This window comes from Vipera ursinii, assembly GCF_947247035.1.
Source record: "Vipera ursinii genome assembly, chromosome: 14".
In the NCBI taxonomy this organism is placed as follows: Eukaryota; Metazoa; Chordata; class Lepidosauria; order Squamata; family Viperidae; genus Vipera; species Vipera ursinii.
This window is the reverse complement of record NC_139527.1, coordinates 9,428,735-9,453,244: the sequence shown is the minus strand read 5'-3', so window position 1 is coordinate 9,453,244 and position 24,510 is coordinate 9,428,735. Positions and strand designations below refer to the sequence as shown.

General features: G+C 49.1%; 1 protein-coding gene across 1 annotated transcript in view; it reads right to left on the bottom strand.

Moving 5' to 3' along the window:
- NCOR2 (nuclear receptor corepressor 2) overlaps window positions 1-24,510 on the bottom strand; it is a 189,592-nt gene that overhangs the window by 64,148 nt on the left and 100,934 nt on the right. The window contains 2 exon segments of the mRNA XM_083373217.1: window positions 5,669-5,828; window positions 10,602-10,744. Coding sequence (XP_083229343.1) covers window positions 5,669-5,828; window positions 10,602-10,744 — 303 coding nt within the window.

Genomic DNA, 24,510 nt, shown 5'->3' with positions numbered 1-24,510 from the left:
GCTGGCTCAAGTGGCAAACCTGTGCAAATTCTTTGCAATCAGCACATCAAATTCGATACACAGGTGCAGAACGACACAGCCGCCTCAGCTTTAACATCACACACACACACACACACACACACACACACACACAAAAGCGCCTGGTTGCATCATGAGAACTTCTCAGATTCATTGCACAAGCCTCCGCACATGAGTGAAAGCAACATTCCTCCAGGTAAGAGCCTTCCCCAAATTTAATTAAAACCGCCTTGATCGTTCGGCGCGCAGAATGTGTCTCGGCTTGGAGTTGGTGCAACCTGGAATTCCTGGCACTGCAGAAGGAAAGTTTAGAATGTCCATCCAAAAGATTTTCAAATGCTGGCATGACTCAGGGAACGGAGTTCCATGCTCCACCCCAGCTCTGGGATCGCATCCAAGGAAGGCACCACAAGGACACAGAGAATGTGTGTGCAGGCTTCAAATGGAGGTTTGCCACCACCGTCGACACAACCGGAGGCACAACGGAGGAAGCCAGAGCCTGGCCTTAGGAGTGTTAGTAAGGGGGGGAGGGGGAGGAAATGAAGTCATTGTTTCCTGAAATGTATTGGGAAATGTTCAGGTGCTGAAGGATGCCCCAAAAGAACAAGGCATGGGAAAGTGTCTTGGAAGGTAATTTGAGAATAAACCAGTGGAGGGGGGGGAGAGAGGGAGGGAGGGGAGGGAGGGAGGGGGAGGGAGGGAGGGAGGGAGAGAGAGGAGGAGAGAGAGAGAGAGAGATGAGAGGAGAGAGAGAGAGGAGAGAGAGAGAGAGAGAGAGAGAGAGAGAGGAGAGAGAGAGAGAGAGAGAGAGAGAGAGAGAGAGAGAGAGAGAGAGAGAGATCTGAAAAGGTTAGGGAAGAATTATCCTGAAAATTGGATTTTGGAAAAGACAGAAGGACTGGGAGGCTTACACTGGACCAATGTTTGTCAAACAGGGCTACTGGAAGATACGTGAACTTCAAGTCCCAGAATTCCTCAGCCACTTCTGGGACTTGAAATTCATTCGTGTTGAAGAGAACTGAAGTTCACTCACTCTGATTGGGAAATTCTGGGAGCTGAAGTCCACCTATACTGAGGGAATTGAAGTCCACCAAGGTTGAAGGGACTGGAAGGGATGACTGGGGAATATCTGGGAGATGAAGTCCACCCAGGTTGAAGGGAACTGAAGTCCACCCATGCTGGCCGGGAAATTCTAGCAGGTGAAGTCATTCATGATTCTATTCTCCAAAGCTCTTCTCCAAAGCACCCGAAAGCAGGACAAGAAGCAACGGATGGAAACTAACCAAGCAGAGAAGCAACCTGGAACTAAGGAGAAACTTCCTGACAGTGAGAACAACTAACCAGTGGAACAACCTGCCTCCAGAAGCGGTGAATGCTCCAACACTGGAAGTTTTTAAGAAGAGATTGGGCAACAATTTGTCTGAAATGGTATAGGGTTTCCTGCCTGAGCAGGGGGTTGGACTAGATGACCTCCAAGGTCCCTTCCAACTACTTCTCCTTCTCCTTCTCCTTCTCATTATTATTATTATTATTATTATTATTATTATTATTATTATTATTATTATTATTATTATTAGAAGGGACGCAGTGGCTCAGTGGGTTAGGACGCTGAACTTGTCGATCGGAAGGTCGGCAGTTTGGCGGGTCGAATCCCGAGTGCCGCGTAGCAGAGTGAGCGCCTGTTACTCGTCCCAGCTTCTGCCAACCTAGCAGTTCGAAAGCACGTAAAAATGCAAGTAGAAAAATAAGAACCACTATGGTGGGAAGGTAACAGCGTTCCGTGCACCTTTTGGCGTCTAGTCATGCCGGCCACATGACCACGGAGACGTCCTCGGTCAAGCGCTGGCTTCTTCGGCTTTGAAACGGAGATGAGCACCGGCCCCTAGAGTCGGAAACGACTAGCACGCATGTGCGGGGGAACCTTTACCTTTACATTATTATTATTATTATTATTATTATTATTATTATTATTATTATTATTATTATTATTATTATTATTATTATTATTATTATTATTATTATTAATTATAGCTGAGGTGAAGTCCACCCATGTTGAAGGGAGTTGAAGCCACCCATGCTGGCTAGGGAATTCTGGGAGGTGAAGTCATCCATGTTGGCTGAGGAATTCCACCTATCTTATAGCAGCCAAATTTGAGAAACACTGCTTGGATCAATTCAACAGGGAAGGGTGTCCACCCAGTCTGGAATCTCTCTCTCTCTCTCTCTCTCTCTGTCCATTTCCAACCAAATTCCAAGCATCACTGATGTCTTTTTCCTTGCCAAGTCTCCGAAAGGGAGCTTCCCCTCTTCCCTTCTGCAAAACAAACTTAAGAAGGGATCGTGGAGAGCTTTGGCTAACGTTCTGCTAGAGAACGAGTAAAGGGAAAAAACATGCCACTCTCCTCATTTCTGTTGGGAAAGCAAACAGAATCTTGGCTTTGCTCCAATTTTATTAGTATTATCATTATCATCCTCATTATTTTTGCCCTTTTGCAATCTGCGGAGACTCTGGGAGCGAGCAGGTCCCTGGGAAAAGCCTTCGCTGTTTGGCATCCCTTGCAAGAAACTTGAGCGATGCCCAAGGAAAAAGGCAGCTCAACAACGCAAGCCATGCCTGTTTGCAAAGTGTGGGTCCTTGCAAGAAAGACCGACACACTTTTAGATCCCAAAAGACGAAGCAGGAGGCCGAGCGACTCTGCTGCTCTCGTGACACGCTGGCCACTAAGAACCCCCTTCAATTCACGCCCCTCCAGCTTAAGAGGCCCCAGTGCCTGGTCCCCCCAAGGATCCCCACCCAAAAGCAACTCTCGCTTTGAACTTGCAAAGCGCATCACACGTGTGTGTACAGAGTGTCCTCCGAACCAGCTGTTGCATCCCCCTCTCCCCCCCCTCCCAACGCCTCTGATTCATGCCTGCGTCTGTGACACAGACTATTTACCTGAAAACTGCTTTGCAACGCGTTCTCTTTTAAGCACTGCCTGGAAAAGATTTCCAATGGTTTCTAGGTCAACACGGGTCCTTCCCTTCAGAGGTGGGAGCGTGTGAGTGTGTGTGTGTGTGTGTGTGTGTGTGTGTAAAACGGGGGAGAGCTGTTAAATTATTCCTTCACTTTCCCCCCCCCCAAAGTTAAATGGGGAGATTGCAATACAGGCAGTCCTCAATTTATGACAACTGAACCCCAACATTTCTGCAGCTAAGCGAGAGAGTGAAGTCACTTTGGCTCTTTTTTTTACGATCTTTCCCGCCCACAGCTGTTGTGAGGTTGATCCCTGCAGTTGTTTTATTTTATTTTATTTTAATTCCATTTATATCCCGCCCTTCTCCGAAGACTCAGGGCGGCTTACAAGCTTAGCAGTAGCCTTCATTCTATGTATATGCCTGCTTATTAGGGCTTTCACACACACCCCAAGCGGCATTATTACAAAGTCAGCTTATTGCCCCCAACAATCTGGGTCCTCATTTTACCTACCTCGGAAGGATGGAAGGCTGAGTCAACCTTGAGCCTGGTGGGACTCGAACCTGCACTAATTGCAGGCAGCTGGTGTTACTTATGTCAAGTTGTTCGAAGCATCGGCCTTCCCCCTTGACTTTGCTTGTCAGAAGGTTACAAAAGGGGATCCCGTGACCCCCTGGACACTGCAACCGTCATAAGTACGAGCCAGTTGCCAAGTGTCCAAATTTCGATCGGGGGGGGGGGGAGAGAGAGATGCCGCAATGGTCGTAAGTGCGAAAAATAGTTGTAGTCCATTTTTCCCAGTACTGTTGTAGCTTCAAACTGTCATTAAGTGAACCGTTTTAAGCCGAGGACGACCTGTAAATAACAAGCATCTTCTGCAACTGGCTGGATCAGTTCCCAAGGAAAAACAGGGATAATTGTCCATTTCCGTTTTTTGTTTTATTTTTTTTATTACATTTATATCCCGCCCTTCTCCGAAGACTCAGGGCAGCTTACAAGCTTAGCAGTAGCCTTCGTTCTATGTATATGCCTGCTTATTAGGGCTTTCCCCCCCCCAAGCGGCATTATTACAAAGTCAGCTTATTGCCCCCAACAATCTGGGTCCTCATTTTACCTACCTGGGAAGGATGGAAGGCTGAGTCAACCTTGAGCCTGGTGGGACTCGAACCTGCACTAATTGCAGGCAGCTGGTGTTACTTAAGGAGGCATTAGCCCACTGCTCCACCAAGGCTCTTTTGTTCCTGTAACCCACAGGTCCCCAACCCCAGGTCCGTGGATGGGTACTGGGCCACGGCATGCCAGCAACCAGTCCACACAAACTAGCAAAGCCCCATCCGTGATATGCAGGCAGGTAACAAAACCACACACTCTCCGGGTCCGCGGGAAAACCTGTCTCCACGGAACTGGTCTCTGGTGGCCAAAAGGGTGGAGACCTCTGGTGTAACCCCATCTCTGATGCCCATCAGCCAAAACAATCATCTTGCCTAGAACCAAGATTTTATCCCACATTGACACAGACCAGTGGCTACTAAAGATGAAAAACAGAAGTCCTACTAAGAAATAATCAGGAACTTTTTAATCTCTGGCTCCTTCTCCAGAAAATTGGATGGTGTTTATCAGCTTCTTGCAAGGTTAAAATGCTCTGCTTTTTAACCAAGGTCACCACAAACTATTCACCAGAAAGTTGGTGGAGAGAACATGACTTGGGCACACATCCAAGCGTGAAGGCCAGCCCTTAGGGCAGGGGTCTTCAAACTTGGCCCTTTGGTGACTTGTGGACTTCAACTCCCAGAATTCCTGAGCCAACCGTGTTGGCTCAGGAATTCTGGGAGTTGAAGTCATAAAAGGGCCAAGTTTGAAGACCCCTGCCTTAGGAGCAAACTAGTTGAGGAAACAGAAATATTAAGGATTGCATCAGTGTCTATGGAGATTCTCAGTCACCCAGGTCATGGTTGTCCCAGAGATGCTTTTTCACGAGGGACCTTCTTATTTTACTTTGAAGATGTTTCTCGTCTCATCTTCCCACAGAGCTGAAGAAGCTTCTTGGATGAGAATCGAAACGTCTTCCAAGAAAAACAAGAAAGTCCAGATGCCTCATGAAAAACCATCTTCGTTTCTCAATCTTGGTGACTTTTAAGATGGGTGGCTGAGGATTTTAATTTTAATTTTAATTGGGGTTTTTATTTGTTCAGGGATTGATGTATTTTTTTAAAAATTGTTTTAACTTTTGTATTTTTTGTTTTAATCACCCTGTAAACCGCCCTGAGTCCTTCAGGAAAGGGCGGTATATAAATACAATAAAATAAATAAATAAACTCCCAGAATCCCCCAGGCCGGCCATGATGGGCTGAGGGATTCTGGGAGTTGAAGTCCACAAAGGTGCTTTTTCAAAAGGCAACTGGACTTCCCTTTGGTTTCTGAAGTCGTTTCGCTTCTCATCCAAGAAGCTTCTTCAGCTCTGACTGGACAATCCCCCACCATCTAGTCAGAGCTGAAGAAGCTTCTTGGATGAGAAGCGAAATTTGTTCAAGGAAAAACAAAGTCCAGTTGCCTTTCAAAAAAGCGCCTTGGGGGGAACCATGACTTGGGATGACCGAGAATGTCCATAGACATTAAAGTTGTCAAGTTAGGAGACCCCTGGCCTAAGCAAAACCGGACCAAAAGATGCAGTTTCATCCTGGAGAAACATCTCACCTTCTGCCTCGACCTCCTCGGCCATCTCCTCCTCGTTGCCACTGGTGCCCGACCCATCCTGGCCCATCTCCTCGTCCTCAGTCACCGGGGGAAAAGCCCTTTCCTCATTTTGGACCACCGGACCCTTTTTCTTCTTTCTCCGAGCGTTCCTTTCTTTCTCCTGAGCAAGCCAAGCAGAAAAGGAGGATTATGAATCTTGGTGGAACACCATCTTATCGTCAATCAGCAACGACTAAACACACAAACACAAACAATTCCAGGAGGTTGAAATGGCTATTTTGAAAAAAAAAAAAAAAAAGTAGCAGGGGCTGAAATGAGTACGCATTGCTTCCCGGGACTTCAGATTGCATAAAATTTTGTATACAAGTGCAAAAAAAAAAAATACAAGCCTAAAGAATGAAGATAAGGTTGCAAGAATTGGCCATTTTTGGATGCATTTTTGCTAAGTTGGGTCGACCTCCACAATATCACAACCTTTTGCAGCATCTCCACTGCACGGCAGAAGGAAGGAAAAGAGTTGCACAACCATGCACACATATACACACACCCACAAATAAACGCACGCCCACTCTTACTACTTTGGTCCACTGCATTAATAACACCCATAAACATACTTTAAAATATTTATGCCGGCTTTACAAAGACCTAGAGTTCAAGCATTTGGCACATCTGCTCACTATCATTTTGATTTCATCCTGGAAAGTTGCAGGGAGAGTCAAGTTTGGTCTAGTGATTAAAGCACCAGGCTAAAAACCAGGAAATGTTGTGTTCTTGTATTGGGCACACACACACACACACACACACACACACACACACACAAAATAAAAGCTGGCCAGGTGACCTTTTCTAAACTTTTTCTTCTTTTCACTTTTCTAACGTGGCTCTGGACTTGTCTTTTAATCTTGGAATAAACTCGACTAAAATGGAAAAAACCAAACAACAACCCCAAACAGATTTCATCAGTATAGAGGAGAGCCTTGGCTGAGTTTGAACTCCTGCCAGAGACACCATTTGGATAAGTGCTCATTATCAGAAGAAACACAGCCCGCCCGTCGCTGGGCTGCTTGATGATGTGAACACAAACGCAGCAACGCTCCCGTTACTATGGCAAAGTGGTACTGGCGCTGCCGCTGCCGCCTCTTCCTCACGCGTCCCGGGTGACTCATGCAAACCGACGGAGCAAGAAAATTAACCTGGGCTGGACAACGGGGGAACCAGCTTTGGATGGCATACCGCTTTTCCCGCTGGTAGATGTTCTCCCCGAGAGCTTTCCATTCGGAGCACGGGGGTCAAGGCAAAAGAGGGATTAAAGAAAAATAAACTGGACAGGAACGGCACATCAAAGACGAAGGAGAAGGCAGGGTAGGGTACGTTTCACCCGTCTCCAGAAGCCAACATGGACCTCGGGAGGCGGCCAGGGAAATGTTTGCAACATCTGGAAGACCGTGGCTGGGCCCGTGCTTAGAATGGAATAGAATAACAGAGTTAGAAGGGACCTTGGATGTCTTCTAGTCCAACCCCCTGCTCAGGCAGGAGACCCGATATCATTTCGGACAAGTGGCTGTCCAGTCTCTTCTTAAAATGAAGCACCTATAACTTCTGGAGGGAAGCTGTTCCACTGGTTACTTGTTCTCACTGTTAGGAAGTTCCTCCTTAGTTCTAGGTTGCTTCTCTCCTTGATTAGACCTAGATCAGTTAATCATAGTAGAGCTGGAAGGGACCTGAGAGGTCTTCTAGTCCAGCCCCCCGCTCAAGCAGGAGAACCTATACCATTTCAGACAAATGACTCTCTAGTCTCCTCTTAAAAACCTCCAGCGATGGAGCACCCACAACTTCCGGTGGCAAGCTGTTCCACTGGTTAACTGTCCTAGCGTTTAAAGAAGTTTCTCCTTAATTCCAGGTTGCTTCTCTTTTTTTTATTAGTTTCCATCCATTGTTTCTTGTTCTCCTTCAGGTGCTTTGGAGAATAGCTTGATTCCCTCTTTTCTCTGGCAGCCTCTCAAAGGAAGGTTTGCAAACCACAATGCAGCTCAATTCCGTCGCTAAGTGAGACAATCGTTAAGGCAGTTTTGCCCCGTTTTACGAGCTTTCTTGCCACAGTCGTCTTAAAGCGAATCGCTGCAGTTGTTACGTTTGTGACACAGTTGTGAAGGGAATCCGGCTTCCCCCGTTGACTTTGTTTGTCAGAAGGTCACAAAAGGGGATCACCTGACCCCGGGACATTGCAACCGTCATAAATAGGAGTCAGTTGCCACAGACCTGACTTTTGATCCTGGGGATGCTGCAAAGTTCGTAACTGTGAAAAACGCTCGTTAAGTCCCTTTTTTCCCAGTGCCCGTTGTAACTTCAGTCACTAAATGAATGGTTGTTAAGTCGAGGACTACCTGGAAACCTAACTAAAGGACGGTTGAAATGTAGCGAATGGGTTGGTAGCACTTAGCCACGATCCACTAAATCTGGTTTGCTCGACAAGACCAATCTGAGCACCGTAAATCCAAAATGAAGCCAAAAAGTGTGTTGTTTTTCTTCCAGTCCCAGCACACTGCTCAGCTTCTTAACTTCCCAAGCAACCTTTCACATCAGTTTCGAGAGCCTCAGATCAAAATGATATTTAATTCTTCCGTTCCGTGCATCCCTCGCCCAGCCTTCCCGCCTGCTGTGTGCACGCAAAGTAGCAAATGTTTAGGAAAAACGGGACGTTAGATTAACCGCAAGCTTTTTGTTTCCCCCCCCCCCCCGCCCCCATTCAGATTTATGACATCTGTTGTTGCCAGCAAACAATAGCGTGGGTTTTTTTTTTCTTTTTAAGAAATAAGGAAAGAATGGCAACGCAAACCAGCTGAACGCTCATTGTTCTTTTGCCAAAAAAGAAAAAAGCAAACAGAGAAGCTACCCAAAAACGGCTGGTCTAAAGAAAATGATCAAGTCAGGCTAAGGACGTCAATCAAGAGGATGCAGAGGGCAGAGAGAAGATCGTCAACGCATCTCCAGGTAGTCCTCAACGTACAACTGTAATCAAGCCCGCCCATTACGGCAGTAAATCACCATGGTCGTAAAACAAGTCGGTCACATCAAGGGTCCCCAACGCCCGGTTAGTGGACCGACACCGGTCCACAGCATGCCAGCAAGCGGGCCGCACAAACAAGCGAAGCTCCATCCTCGGGATGCAGGCAGTATTCAACACCACGCCCCCTCCGGTCCACAGGAAAAACGTTGTCCATGGCATCGGTCCCTGGTACCCAAAAGGTTGGGGACCTCTGGGTCACGTGACATGGTCAAAGGCACCATGAGTTTGGAGCCTCACGTCCAGCCCTCCTTGAAATTGGTTGACTCTTATCTGGTACTAATTCACCTTGATTGCTAGTAGCTCAGATTCTTACGTATAGCTAGCATAAAATAATTAACACAAGATAGTCCTCGACTTAACAACCATTCGTCTGGTGACCGTTCAGAGTTACTGGGGAAAAAAGTGACTTACAATCATTTTTCACACCACCACTCCAGCATCCCCATGATCACATGATCAAAACTGTGATGCTCAGCAAATGGCATGTACTTATGACAGTTGCAGCGTCCCGGGGTCACGCGATCCCCTTTTGCGATCTTCTCACAAGCAAAGATCAATAGGGGAGCCAAACTCACTTAACAACCATGACCCTAACTTAACAGGTGCAGTGATTCACAACTGCAGCAAGAAAGATCGTATAACGGAGCAAAACTCACTTAACAAATGTCTTGCTTAGCAAGATAACTTTTGTGCTCAACTGTGTGTCAGGGTATGCACAAGTCTTATTGCACGAGATAACCCAGGAGTAAACACAGTAAACAATGGTTTGTATTTAATGGTGGTTTACCTTATATTATCTACAATATCATACACCAGAAACAAAATACATACACGTGCTAACACAGCAGGATCCAACAAACCACAACTGCAGCAGGAAACAGAAGAGAGAGAACATCAGCAGAGCTACAAAGGCTCTTAAAGAGACACAAACCCTGCTGAGTCATTCTCATCATTACATCAGGATACTGCGACCACCACAAATACGAACCAGTTGCCAAGTGTCCGAATTTTGATCTCGTGAAAAACAGGGATGTGGTGATGGTTGTTAAGGGTGAAAAACGGACCTAAGTCACTTTTTTTTCAGTGCCATTGTAACTTCAGAAGTCACTAGAAGAACTGTTCTAGTGCTCATTTCTCCTTCTTTGAAATACCCGTATCAATATGGCCGAGGGTGCTTCCAAATAACCACATCCATCATCACAAGCTCACTTTTCCTTTTGTCATGGTTAAGCAGTTCTTAACTGAATCACACCACCATTAAGCAAATCCGTCTTTCCCCATTTACCTGTTAGAAGCCAGCTGGGAAGGCCACAAACGGTGACCCCGGGACATTGTGACCGTCCTAAATATATGGTTGTGAAGTGTCTGAATTGTGATCACTTGACCATGGGAGGCTGTGACAGTTGTAAGTGCAAGGACCAGTCCTAAGTGCAAGGTCTGGTCAAGTGAGGGGACTGGTCACAAATTACTTTTTTTCCAGTGCTGTCGTAACTTCAAACAGCTGCTAAATCCAAGACCACCCGTATGCATGTGTAGATCAGGAGCTTGTCTGGCTGAGGAATTCTGGGAGCTGAAGTCCACAAGTCATAAAAGGGCCAAGTTTGAAGACCCCTGGTATACATCTTCCATAAACCACAACTGCCCACTTGGCAAATGTTTTTCTCCGGACTCAAAACATTTGGCCACGAAGACGAGTCACCAAGGAGGTTAGAGGCATACACACGCCATCTTAGCGCTTACCCCACCCCCTGCCCCGCCACACACACACACGCAAGCCAGGCCGGAAGGTAAAACACCCACAGCCCCCGAGAACAAATTCAAATCACAAGGCCGGGTCAGTGTGAAGGCAATGTGTGTGGCACTTACCATTTTCAATTTGTGCTGCTGCAGAATCTCATCCAGGTTCTGCCTTTTCTTGTAGTTGAAATAAAAGTTTTTGCACTGCGAGACGCTCTTCGACCCCACCATGCGGGCAATGGCTGACCAGTTGCGTCCATGTTCAAGGAGACCTGGACAGGGTGGACAGGACAAGGCCGACAGGTTAAAAATACAGACACAATAGGCAGACTCCTCAACTTACCACAATTGACTCCAACATTTTCGCTGCCTGAGCAACACTTTTGCCCCGTTATATGACTTTTCTTGCCACAGCCGTTAAGTGAAGTCATTGCGGTTAAGTTAGTAACACGGATGTTAAGTTTTATTTATTTATTTGTTTTGATTTATATACCGCCCTTTTCCCGAGGGACTCAGGGCAGTTTACAGGGCAAATTAAAACAGTACAATGTAGAGATTAAAATAAAATTAAATTAATAGCCCCCAAAGAGTTTAAAATTTAAAATTTACAACCTTAAAACCCCTCAGTCCAGGCCGGCTAACTCAAATAGCCAGGTTTTTAGGTCCAGGCGAAATGAGCGAAGGTCGGGGGCGATCCGGAGTTCCACAGGCAGTTGATTCCATAGGGCAGGCGCGACTACCGAGAACGCTCTCCCCCTGGGGATCGCCCGCCAGCACTCCCCCACCGATGGGACCCTGAGGAGGCCCTCCCTGTGGGAGCGCACAGGACGATGGGAAGTTGGTGCTTAGGGAGCAGGTGCTCCCTAAGATAATCCGGACCCATGCCATTTAGGGCTTTATAGGTCATCACCAGCACCTTGAACCTCACACGGAGGGCAACTGGAAGCCAATGCAGCTCGCGGAGAAGAGGCGTTACATGGGAGTATTGGGAGACCCCCATCACAACTCTCAAGGCTGCATTCTGCACCAGTTGAAGCCTCCGCGTGGTCCTCAAGGGCAGCCCCATGTAGAGAGCATTGCAGTAGTCTATCCGGGAGGTCACAAGCGCATGAGTGACTGTGCGTAGGGCATCTCGGCCCAGATAGGGCCGCAACTGGCGCACCAGGCGAACCTGGGCAAAAGCCCCCCACGGCTCCTATATGATCTTCCAAATTGAGCCGTGAGTCCAGGGGGACGCCCAAGTTGCAGGCCCTATCTACGGGGGGGTAACACCTCACCCCCCCATAGTTAGCGATGGAATAGACTGGTTGATCCGAGATGCCGGTATGCACAGCCACTCAGTCTTGGCAGGATTGAGTCGAAGCCTGTTTCTCCCCATCCAAACCAGGACCACCTCCAGGCAACGGGACATCACGTCGAGGGCATCACTGGGTTGGTTCAGGATGGAAAGAAAAAGCTGGGTATCATCAGCGTACTGATGATACCCCACCCTGAAACCACGAATGAGCTCACCCAGCGGCTTCATATAGATGTTGAACAAGAGGGGAGAGAGGACCGACCCCTGAGGAACTCCACAAACGAGAGGCCTCGGGGCGGACCTCTGCCCTCCCATCAACACTGACTGCGAGCGGCCCAGGAAATAGGAGGAGAACCACTGCAAAACAGTGCCTCCCACTCCCAACCCCCTGAGACGCTGCAGTAGGATACCATGGTCGATGGTATCAAAAGCCGCTGAGAGGTCTAATAGGACTTAGGACAGAGGAACAACCCCTGTCCTGAGCCCGCCAGAGATCATTCACTAGCGCGACCAATGCCATCTCCGTGCTGTGCCCAGGCCTGAAACCCGATTGGTACGGGTCCAGATAATCAGTTTCCTCCAGGAACAGAGGGAGCTGATGCGCCACCACACTCTCAACAACCTTCGCAAGAAAGCAAAGGTTGGAGACCGGACGATAGTTGTTCAAAATAGCCGGGTCCAGGGCAGGCTTCTTGAGGAGGGGCCTCACCACCGCCTCCTTCAAGGCAGTAGGGAAGGTACCCTCCCTCAAAGAAGCAGTTATTACTGCCTGGAACCAGCCTCGTGTCCCCTCCCAAGCTGCATACACAAGCCAGGAGGGGCACGGGTCCAATAAACACGTGGTGGAACTCAGTCTCCTCATGATCCTGTGCACCTCTTCTGGGGTCACAGGATCGAATTCATTCCAGATAACGTTCCCAAGACCGCTCGACTCCCCCCCATCAGTCTCTGCCCAGTCAGAATCCAAACCGGCCCGAATCTGAACGATTTTATCCTCCAGATGCTGGCTAAACTCCTTGGCCCGCCCCTGCAAGGGCTCCTCCCTCACCTCCTGATTAAGGAGGGAGCGAGTCACCCTGAACAGGGCAGCCGGGCAATTATCTGCGGACACGATGAGGGCAGCAAAGTAGTTAGACTTCGCCGCCACCATCACCGCGAGATAAGACCTCGTAGAGGTTCTTAACCGCAATCGGTCAGGTTCAGACTGGCTGGATCTCCAACAGCTCTCTAGGCCCCGTCTCCGACGCTTCATGTCCCGGAGTTCCGCAGAAAACCATGGAGCCCACCGGGATCTGCGCCAGGTCAGGGGTTGCAAGGGTACAATATGGTCAAGCGCCTCGGTGGCCGCCCTTTCCCAGGCATCCACCAAGGCATCGGCCAGGCTGTGAGTGAGGGAGATAGGTATAGACCCTAGCGCTGTCTGGAACTGTTCCGGATCCATTAGGCGCCTGGGGCGGAACCATCTGGTCGGCTCCGCAGCCCAGCGGCGAGGGGTGGCATAGCGGAAGACCAACCGCAGGAGATAATGATTGGACCATGACAGGGGGACAATAGTTGGCGAGCCCCCTCCCAGATCATGAAACCACTGTCCAGATAAAAAGACAAGGTCGAGAGTGTGACCCCCTCCATGAGTTGGACCCTGAATTACTTGGGTCAGGTCCATGGCCGTCATGGAGGCCATGAACCCACGAGCCAACTCTGACGATCCTCCCAGGGAAGGCAGGTTAAAGTCGCCCAGAACTATAAGTCTGGGAAACTCAACCGCCAACCCTGAGAGGGCGTCGAGAAGCTCGGGCAGGGCCGTTGCCACACAGCTGGGCGCCAGGTATCTTAGCAACAAGCCCAACTGAACCCCAGGGCCGCCCCTCAGTGAGGTTCCCTGTTGACTTTGCGTGTCAGAAGGGTCGCACAAGGGGATCGCATGACCCCAGGACACTGCAAACCGTCATAAACATGAACCAGTGGCCAAACTGGTTTGAATTTTGATCACATGACCACGGGGAACGCCGCAATGGCTAAACTTGCCGGTTGAGCTCCAGATGGCCCCCGACCTTCGCTCCTTCTGGCGGGATCTAAAAACTTACTTATTTGAGCAATCCAGCCTGGTTTGATGGGTTTGGGGTTTTAACATGGTTTTTAATTATTGTACATATCGGGCATAATATGTAATTGTTTTTTAACTTTTGTACTTTGTCTTTTAATATTTATTGCCCTGTACACCGCCTTGAGTCCTTCGGGAGAAGGGCGGTATAAAAATTTAATAAATAAATAAATAAACTATGAAAAACTATCATAAGTGATTTTTTCCAGCGCTGTTGTAACTTCGGTCCCTAAAGGAGCTGTTGTGAAGTATTTATTGATTTGATTGACGCGCTGCTTTTCAGCTCCTGCGGCTTTCTTCACAGAGATCTACAGAATAGGTTGATTTCAGATCTAGCCTTCTTTTGAATAGCCACACTGATTTCCATGGGCTTAATAACGAAGGATGGATCTGGTCCATTATTTTGTCTGAGGCTGGGAAGACGTTCAGAGCAAAGCTCCACTGAGATTTAGCCAACCCCCCCCCACCCCAAAATTGTCAAGGCCATTCAGGTCATAAGCAGGGACATTAAAAGCACCTCCATCAGGATAAGTTCCATAATATGACATGATTACGCTAGCCAACAAGTAGCAAAAATTGTACTTTCTCTCAGCAGGAGACTTCGTCGATCAGTTTCCCCCTTGTAAAACCTAAAAAGTGAGCCAAACCAACTTGCTCGGGATTGTGTATATGTGGGTAAAATGCCGTTTTAACGAAAGCACACTAACTCTGCCAAAGGAGAAACCCATCTCTCTCTAGAGAGGGAGAGGGAGAGGGAGAGGGAGAGGGAGAGGGAGAGGGAGAGGGAGAGAGAGAGAGAGAGAGAGAGAGAGAGAGAGAGAGAGAGAGAGAGAGAGAGAGAGAGAGAACAACGGTTAATCTTCTCCAGATTAAAAATAATAAAATAAAAGACGAGCATAAAAATAGAAGCAGGAATAATGCCTGAGAACCTTGCCTGCGTTTTTAGGATGGGATGAAAAGTGAATTGCTTCATCCGCTCGTCATTCGACTAGGGGATAGGGAAGGTAATTCTTTGCGACAATGTTTGTCTTGGCACCTGTTGAGGACTTGAAACTTGTTTTTTTTTTTCCCCTTTGCTCCAGCCCGCTGGGTTTGCACCAACCTCAACGTTGCTGTGAAACTTCTGAGAGTTGGCAAATACTCCTTGCAAACAACTCCTTGTAGCCTTTGTTTTCAAAAAAAAAAAAAAAAAAAACAAAACCCCCCAAAAAACTGGGGTTTGTTTCCAGGAGGTCTTTTGATCACTCCCCAAAACCCTAAACTTTGGGGTTGTTACTTCTCTTTTCCCCTTTTCGCTTCCTCACTTGTGTAAAGTGGCCTGCTTCCCAGGGCTGTTGTAAGGCTGTCAGCAAGTGGCCGGCTCTTTGCCATCTGTTCTGCGGTCAGATCCAAAATTGTGTCTGGTCCTAATTTGTGTTGGGGTTTTTTTTTCCACCGCTGGGGTGTTTGACTAAAGTTAAGTCTTACCTACACGTCTACCTTTTAGGGCTGTTAGAAATCCTCAGGGGGGGGGAAAGTGAGGAGAGATGCCTTTGCAAAGTTTTTATAAATTATCTTGGAAGATAAATACAGTCACATCTCCACTGATGGGCAGAGTGCAAGTGGATGACATAAAAAATGCATCCTTGTGCTCATCAGAAAAATGCGGGGGGGGTAGAAAGGGGGGGGCTCTGGAGCCTTAAAGAGCCTTCAGCCCAGGGTGGCATCACACCTGCCCGATCCTGCGCATCGTACCCTGTGGGTAATGCATCGCCCACATCCCCGCCCGCCCATCACTCTGCGCACATGCAGCTGCCCTTATCTTTCCAGCACCTCCGATAAAAAAAAAATAACACCAGCACCTGCTTTCCGAAACTATAATTACACAAATACACACAGAGAGAGAGACACACAGAGAGAGAGAGACACGCCTGGGGAAAGACATGTCAGCAGCAACCTTTGGCTCCTGCCAGGAAACACCCAGTGTGTCCCACAGCTGGGAAAAGCCGCCCCCCCTCCCCAGTTAAGTTACGCTCCGTACAAACTCCACGCCTGCCTGCCTGCCTGCCTGCCTGCCCTTCCCCGATGCTCCAAAAGTCCCTGTTAATTTCAAACTTTTAGGAAGAAAAACCGGAGAACATTTCCCAGCCCAGTTAGATCTGGGCGTTGGGAGCTCCGGCGCAGAGGGCATGGTGCTTGGAGATCACCCACTGGGACCTCTCCACCAGGAACCACGCCAGCGGGACACTCCCTCCCTCCCTCCCTCCCTCTCTTCCACATCTTGCACACTCAAAACAGCTCAGATTTTCCACTTATCCTCTTCCCCCCACCCTGCAAGCCCCCACTTACATCCTGGTCCACATTCATCTGCTGGTTGCTTGACCGAAACCATACGCGGGGGACAAGGAGGAAGCGAGCGGAATTCTCTGGAGTTTGGAGAAGGAGAGAGGAGGAGGAGGAGGAGGAGGAGGAGGAGGAGGAGGAGGAGGAGGAGGAGGAGGAGGAGGAGGAGGAGGAGGTCAGACCAAACAAAGCAACCCCCCCTGCCCCCCAAGATTAAAAATCCAAGAAGGAAAAAAAGAAGAGATGAGCAGGAGAAGAAGGAGAAGAGACGAGGGTGGTTCACATGCTCTCCTCCTCCTTGCTGGCTCCGGCTCTCACGTTCTTGCTTGCCACGGACTCTCTCTCCCCGGGCAGTCCCGGAGAAGAGGCATGTGCACCTAGCCGCCGCTGCTCCGGGGAGGGTTTTCTGCAGCCGGTGCCAAGTCCAAACTGGGGGAGAGGTCAGCCGATGCCGGAAGGCTTCCTCCTCCTCCTCCTCCTCCTCCTCCTCCTCCCCTGGCAGTGCCAATCCTCCAACTTGCTCTGCTTCCTCTTCTTCCCCGCAGACTCCCACCTGCTCGGTCCCAGCCGTGTCTCTTTTTACGCTGGTGGTGGTGGTGGAGGAGGAGGAGGATCCGCTTCCCTTCCCTCCCAGCCTCCACAAACTCCCTCGCCAGCCTTCGCCTGCCTTTCCCCAGCGGCTCCGGGTGCCAGGAGAGGCAGGAAGGGAGGAGGAGGAGGAGGAGGAGGAGGAGGAAGCAGCCCAAAGAGACAGATTTTGGGAGACGGTCCAGGTCGTGGCCGAAACGTGCAGACGGGTGCAGCCTCCTTCGGCGACGGGGAGAGCCGGGGAGAGGAGGAGGAGGAGGAGGAGGAGGAAGGGAGGGCTGGCTTGTCAAGGGGGAGGTAGAAAGCACCGTGGGGAGCTAGTCCCCTCTGCTTCCCCGCCCTCCCGCCCTGCCCCTATGTGACCCAGAAGTTTGCTCCGTCTGAATGTGACCTCTAGACAGCGTCCACAAGCTGCGTGGCATCGGCCCAAGACGACAAGGGTGCGGCCAACTTGGCAAGGCTTCCCCCACTTCTCTCTCTCTCTCCTCTGAATGTCAACAGCAGGGAATAGAAACCGGGGGGGGGGGGGGGGGGGGAACAAAAGCCTTTCTTAATCGCTTCCTTCTCTCTGATCTGAATCAAAGGGGTTGTTCTTGGAAGCCGCTCCCATGCAAACAGAGACACCCCCCCTCCTTCCGTGCCCCCCCCCGTTTCTCTCCCCCACCACCACCACCACCACCACCTCCTTCCCAAAGGGTGGATTTGGTCCCCAACATTTTGGAGCGAAAGGGCGGGCCGGATCTAGATTCTGGAAATGTGGGGGTGGGGTGGGGGTGGGGCAGAAAGGGGAACCCCCAACGGCAGGAAATTGAGGAATGCATTCTTCTCTCCCCACCCCCACCCCCCACACAAGAAGCTGGATCTTTTCTCTCCCCACCCTGCCAAATGAAGAAAGCTCTGGAGTGGGCAGAAAGGGGGATTCCCACCCCAGGAATGAATCCACCAAGAGCCCCATTTATTGTGGAGACTCAAAGCCCCCCTCCCAAGGCAGGAAACGGAGAGATGCATGCTTCTTCCTCCTTCCCCCCCCCCAAAAAAAATGCAAGGAGCTGCATCTTTCCTGCTCCCCCCCCCCGCCCCGCAAAAGTAGAAGTGCAAAAATCGTTTGTCCAAATCTTAGCTCTGACTCCTGACTTATTTTTTTTTTATTTTAATTCCATTTATATCCCGCCCTTCTCCGAAGACTCAGGGCGGCTTACAAGCTTAGCAGTAGCCTTCATTCTATGTATATGCCTGCTTATTAGGGCTTTCACACACACCCCAAGCGGCATTCTTACAAAGTCAGCTTAATTGCCCCCAACAATCTGGGTCCTCATTTTACCTACCTCGGAAGGATGGAAGGCTGAGTCAACCTTGAGCCTGGTGGGACTCGAACCTGCACTAATTGCAGGCAGCTGGTGTTACTTAAGGAGGCATTAGCCCACTGCTCCACCAAGGCTCATGTTAGTTCCCCCGTACAAAAGGGGCAACTTACAATCTCAGCTTTGGGTACGACAAGACTAGTTTTCTCCTCTCTCTCTTCTCCTCTTTAAGAAAATACCCCCCCTTTCACCACCCCTCCTACTGACAGCACCAAGAATGGACAGCCCAGGGGTCAAAACCAAACTTCAAAGAACAGGGCAGGACCCAGTGTTCTGAATTAAGCTGTGCCACCAACGTTCAAAAAAAAAAGGAAAAAAAGAAAAAAAAAGCTCGCAAGAAAAGAAAGAAAGAGGAGGCGGTAAAGCAAGGAAGGGGGGGTGGGGGGTGGGTGAGGGAAGCGGAATTCTGCAGCTGGTATAAATTATGCAAATTGGGTTCATCATTTGCATACACCTTGATTAGACGCTTTTGAGTCAGCTCCTGGAGATGGAGGAGCTTGGGCGAGATGGGACAGAGGCTGAAAGGTGGGGTACCTCGGTCGAAAGCCCCTCTCCTCATGCAAGCATAACAGAATAACAAGAGTTGGAAGGGACCTTGGGAGGGCTTCTAGTCCAACCCTCTGCACCAGCAGGAACGCCTACCCCAGGGGCGCCAAACTCAATTTCCTTGAGGGCCGCATCAGCATTGCGATTGCCCTCAGGGGGCCGGGTGGGTGTGGCCTGGGTGGGTGTGGCCTACTGGGTGGGCGTGGCTAGAGTGTGTATGGCCTACTGGGTGGGCGTGGCCAGCTCTACATCGTTCGCATCAAGGGTGCCTGTGGGGGCCTGGGCAGGAGTGGGACAGATCTGGGGGTCTCTGGCAGGAGGAGGGTCTCTGGGCCAGGGCCAAGGCAGCGGGGGCCGTTCCCTCACTGTTTCCAGGATGGCTTCGAGGGCCGCATGAAACCACTTCGCAGGCCGGATTCGGCCCCCGGGCCTTGTGTTTTGACATGTCTGCCCTACCCCATTTCAGACAAATGACCGTCCAGTCTGTTCTTAAAAATTTCCAGTGATGGAGCAGCCATGATTTGTGAAGGCAGGTTGTTTCCACTGATGAATTGTTCTAACTGTCAGGAAATCCCTGCTGAGCTCCAGGTTGCTTCTCTCCTTGATGAGTTTCCATCCATTACTCCTTGTCCTGCCTTCAGCTGCTTTGGAGAATAGCCTGATTGGAAGACTGCAGTCATGTCACCCCTAGTCCATCTTTTTCCTAGATTAGACGTACACAATTCCTGCAAACGTTCTTCGTCTGTTTTAGCCTCCAGCCCCCTAATCATCTTTGTCGCTCTTTCCTGCACTCTTCCAGTGTTGGAGCATTCACCCCTTCTGGAGGCAGGTTGTTCCACTGGTTAATTGTTCTAACTCTCAGGACGTTTCTCCTTAGTTCTAGGTCAGTGATGGCGAACCTTTTAGAGACCGAGTGCCCAAACTGCAAACCCCAAACCCACATGTATTGTCGGGTGCCGGTTGGGCATGGCCCATTGGGTGGGGGTGGGCGTGGCTGCGGTTGTAACGGCAGAGTGGGTGGGACTAAAAAGTTCAATCAATCAATTCCAACTTTGCATGATCTTTTTTTTTCCCATGAGAAGTTGAAATTGATTGATTGATTGATTGAACCTCTTTTTTTTTTTTTTTTTGCACACGGCAGCGGAGGCCTAAAGCGAAAAGGTTTTATAAAACCCAGATGAAGGCCTAGGACTGGGTCGACGGCGTGCGTGCCCACAGAGAGGGCTCTGCGTGTCACCTGTGGCACCCGTGCCATAGGTTTGCCACCACTGTTCTAGGTTGTTTCTCTCCTTGATTAGTTTCCATTCCGTTGCTTCTTGTCCTGCCATCAGGCAATTTGGAAAATAGCTTGACTCCCTCTTCTTTGGGGCAGCCCCTGAGATACTGGAACACTGCTATCATGTCACCCCTCGTCCTTCTCTTCATTAAACTAAAAGGTAAAGGTAAAGGTTCCTCCGCACGTGCGTGCTAGTCGTTTCCGACTCTAGGGGCCGGTGCTCATCTCCGTTTCAAAGCCGAAGAGACAGCGCTTGTCCGAGGACGTCTCCGTGGTCATGTGGCCGGCATGACTAGACGCCAAAGGCGCACGGAACGCTGTTACCTTCCCACCATAGTGGTACCTATTTTTCTACTTGCATTTTTACGTGCTTTCGAACTGCTAGGTTGGCAGAAGCTGGGACGAGTAACAGGCGCTCACTGTTACGCGGCACTCAGGATTCGACCCGCCAAACTGCCGAACTTCTGATCGACATACCAATTCCAGCAACCGTTCCTTATATGTTTTAGCCTCCAGTCCCCTGATCGTCTTTGTTGCTCTTCTCTGCACTCTTTCTGGAGTCTCAACATTTTTTTTATATCGTGGTGTCCAAAACTGGATTCATTATTCCAAGTGTAGCCTTGCCAAGGCATTATAAAATATGACCAGCTAGACCAGGCTAAATACTTATGGAAACATAGAATGAGCTAGAAAAAGGCTCTTCCGACATTCTTCAACTCTGTGAAGGTCATCGAAGGAGTAGAACAGAATAAGAGAGTTGGAAGGGACCTTGGAGATCTTCTAGTCCAGCCCCATGCTCAAGCAGGAGATCCTATACTGTTAGGCATATGGTGACAGCCTACATAGTTGGGTTGAAAATATATAAACCATGATGTTGTGACTTTAAGATGTTAATTGGCCAATGGGTGTGTAAGTGTTCTCATGGCCATAAGAGGGAGCTAGGAACGTAGCTTCTCTCTCTCTCTGAATTCACTGCTCTCTCTACTATTGCTCTGTTTTGCTGTACTGTTGGTTTACTACTGTGATAAACCTGAACTGTGATAAACCTCTGGTCCGGTAAGAAGACTTTGTATTTGGAATACTCATTGGACTGTTACTATTGTATATGACCTGGACTGTTTATTTTTGACCGTGCATTTTTGTTCTTTACAACACCTCAAAAGTAAAATATTTTTTGCTTTCACAACTCAGTGTACTCTCGTGGTTACTGTGTGACTCTTACTGCTCTCAGTACCCCTCCTTCTCTGTGCAACTCTTTGGTAGCACAAGGAGACCTCTGCACAACAATTCCTAACATATACCATTCCATCATTTATAATTGATGGGCTTCCAAAATTCTATAATTTCCAAGATGCACAAAGTTGAACAAGTCTGGGAATAACCAAACCTTCCACTAACAGGTTTCTAGATTGCACCAGGCCAAGATCTGGATGAGTCTGGAGACCAGCAGAAATTTATATTTCCTACAAGATGTTGAACAGGCGGTGCACTCTGCTATATTTATTTATCAATTGAGGCCAATAATGTTATTTATTCAGCATGGAGATGCTCCAAGATTTTAAAGGATTCTCTTCTAAAAGGCATCTAAGGACACTTGTGGTGGGTGTTTGTGATGACGGTGGTAGAGAAATATTCTAAGGTTTGATTTGGTCTTGCATCCAGTTTTGGTCACCACGATGTAAAAAAGATATTGAGACTCTAGAAAGAGTGCAGAGAAGAGCAACAAAGATGATCACGGCACTGGAGGCTAAAACATATGAAGAACGGTTGCAGGAATTGGGGGTGTTCAGTTTAATAAAGAGAAGGACGAGGGGTGACAGGCTAGCAGTCTTAAAATATCTCAGGGGCTGCCACGAAGAAGAGGGAGTCAAGCTCTTCTCCAAAGCACCTGAAGGCAGGACAAGAAGCAACAGATGGAAACTCATCAAGGAAAGAAGCAACCTAGAACTAAGGAGAAATTTCCTAACAGGACAATTAGAACCAGTGGAACAACCTGCCTCCAGAAGTGGTGAATGCTCCAACACTGGAAGTTTTTAAGAAGAGACTGGACAGCCATTTCTCTGAAATGGTATAGGTTTTCCTGCCTGAGTAGGGGGTTGCACTAGATGACCTCCAAGGTCCCATCCAACCTTATTATTATTATTAAAAAGAAAGCCCCCTAAACACGTTGACCCAGAAGGGAGAATCAACGAAACAGCAAATCAACACAAAAAGATCACCATCTCTACCTGTGGGTAGTCCTTGCCTTACAACTGTCCATTTACTGACCATCAGAATTAACAGCAGCACTGGAAAAAGTTACTTATGACCGTTTTTCACACTTAACGTGATCAAAATCCAGACTCTTGGCAACTGGCTCTTAATGACGATGGTTGCAAGTGACCCTGGGACTCCACGACCGTTGTAAATAGGAACCCGGTGCCAAGCGTCCGAATTTTGATCACGTGACAAGGGGGTCGACGTAACGGCTGTGTCACAAATAGTCGCTAAGTCACCTTTCACGGTGCCGTTGTAACCTTGAGCAGTTGTTAAACAAAGTGTTGCGAGTTCAGGAGTACGTCCACATGTTGTTTTCAATAGCTGACACGATTGTGGGGATGCTGCCAATGGCTAGAAGTGTGAAAAGTCACATTTTTCAGTGTATGTGTGTGCGTGTGGGGGTAACTACTAATGGTCACTAAGTGAATAAGTCGAGGACCGCCTATATCAGAATCAGGAAATGAGAAGGCTTAGTGCGGAGGTGTCAAACTCAATTTCATTGAGGGCCACCATCAGCATTGAGGTTGCCCTTAGGGGGCCGAGTGGGTATGGCCAGGGTGGGCGTGGCCTACTGGGTGGGCATGGCTAGAGTGCGTATGGCCTACTGGGTGGGCGTGGCTAGAGTGCGTATGGCCTACTGGGTGGGCGTGGCCTACTGGGTGGGCGTGGCCAGATCCACATCGTTGGCATCAAGGGTGCCCATGGGGGGGCCTTGGGCAGGAGTGGGAGAGATCTGAGGGTCTCTGGCAGGAGGAGGGTCTCTGGGCCAGGGCCAAGGCAGTGGGGGCCGTTCCCTCACTCTTTCCAGGATGGCTTCGCGGGTCGCATGAAACCACTTCGCGGGCTGGATCCGGCCCCCGGGCGTTGTGTTTGACACGTCTGGCTTAGTGGTTTTGTAATGAGCACTCATGTTCCAAAGGTGCTTTTTCCAAGAGGCAACTGGACTTCCTTGTTTTTCTTTGAAGACGTTTTGCTTCTCCTCCAAGAAGCTTCTTCAGCTCCGACTGGATGGTGGGGAGTGGAAGGATTGATACTCCTTGCAGACCGCTGGTCATTTGCATCCTTTTAAAGAGACGTTGGGGCCACCTGGAGGTTTACCTGTGTCCTCGGGGTCATCTGAGCGGTGCAAATGGGTGTGGAGGCTTCTTGGCTGCAGGATGTTGTTTTTTTTCTCCCCTGGGTCCCTTCCCTGTTGAAGACGGGCGCAGGCCGTTGGGGATGAGCATGTGTTGTCTGCATCTCCGACTGAAGCACAAATGGTTCCGGCCATGTTTTCTGGAAATGCATTCATGTTCCTGCACCCTTCAAAGAGTGTTCATCCCAAAGCGCATGGCTAAATGCCTGCGGAGATTCTCAGTCGTGCAAGCCACAATGGCCCCAAAGGTGATTTTTTTTTTCAGGAGGCAACTGGACTTTTCTTGTTTTTCTCTGAAGACGTTTCCCTTCTCATCCAAGCTGTCTGCAAGCAATATAAATCTTTCCATTCCCTACCATCCAGTTGGAGCCGAAGAAGCTTCCTGGATGAGAAGGGAAACACCTTCAGAGAAGTCGCCTCCTGAAAAAAAAAATCACCTTTGGGATAACCACGACCTGGATGATCGATGATCTCCATAGACATTTAGCTGAGCACTCATGCTCTTCTCCCACGGAATATAAACAGCCTGGCTCAACTCCGTGAAGCACATCGTGTGAAGCAGCCAAGTGGGAAAGCAATGGAGTAGGTGAGTCCCTCGCCCTGCTGCCTCTCTCACACCTCCATGGCCTGACTCCAGAAATGGCAATTGTGAGCAAAAGGCTGGCTGGCTGGGTAGAGTGCCAATCCCATTGAGTCCCAAGCCAAGTCATTCTTGGATCTCCAAGATGGAGAACAGCCAAGTGGAAGTAGTCCTTGACTTACGACCATAATTAAGCCCCAAATTTACGTTGCTAAGTGAGACGTTCGTTGAATGAGATTGGTCCCCATCGTACGAACCTTCTTGCCACCACTGTTAAGGGAACCATCACAGTTGTTATGTGAGTGACACGGTTGTTAAGTGAATCTGACATCTGCAAAGACAACGGGGAACCCATGAGCCCAGGACGCTGCAACTGTCTTAAATACAAGTCGGTGGCCAAACGTCTGAATTTGGATTACGTGATCGCGGAGATGCTGCAATGGTTGTGTTAAGTGGGAAAAACGGTCCTAGGTCACTTTTTTTGGGGCGCCGTTGTAACTTTGAATGGTCACTAAATGGCCTGTTGTAGCTAGAAGGATTTACCGACGGGGTGGTCGTAAACAAAGAACGGAA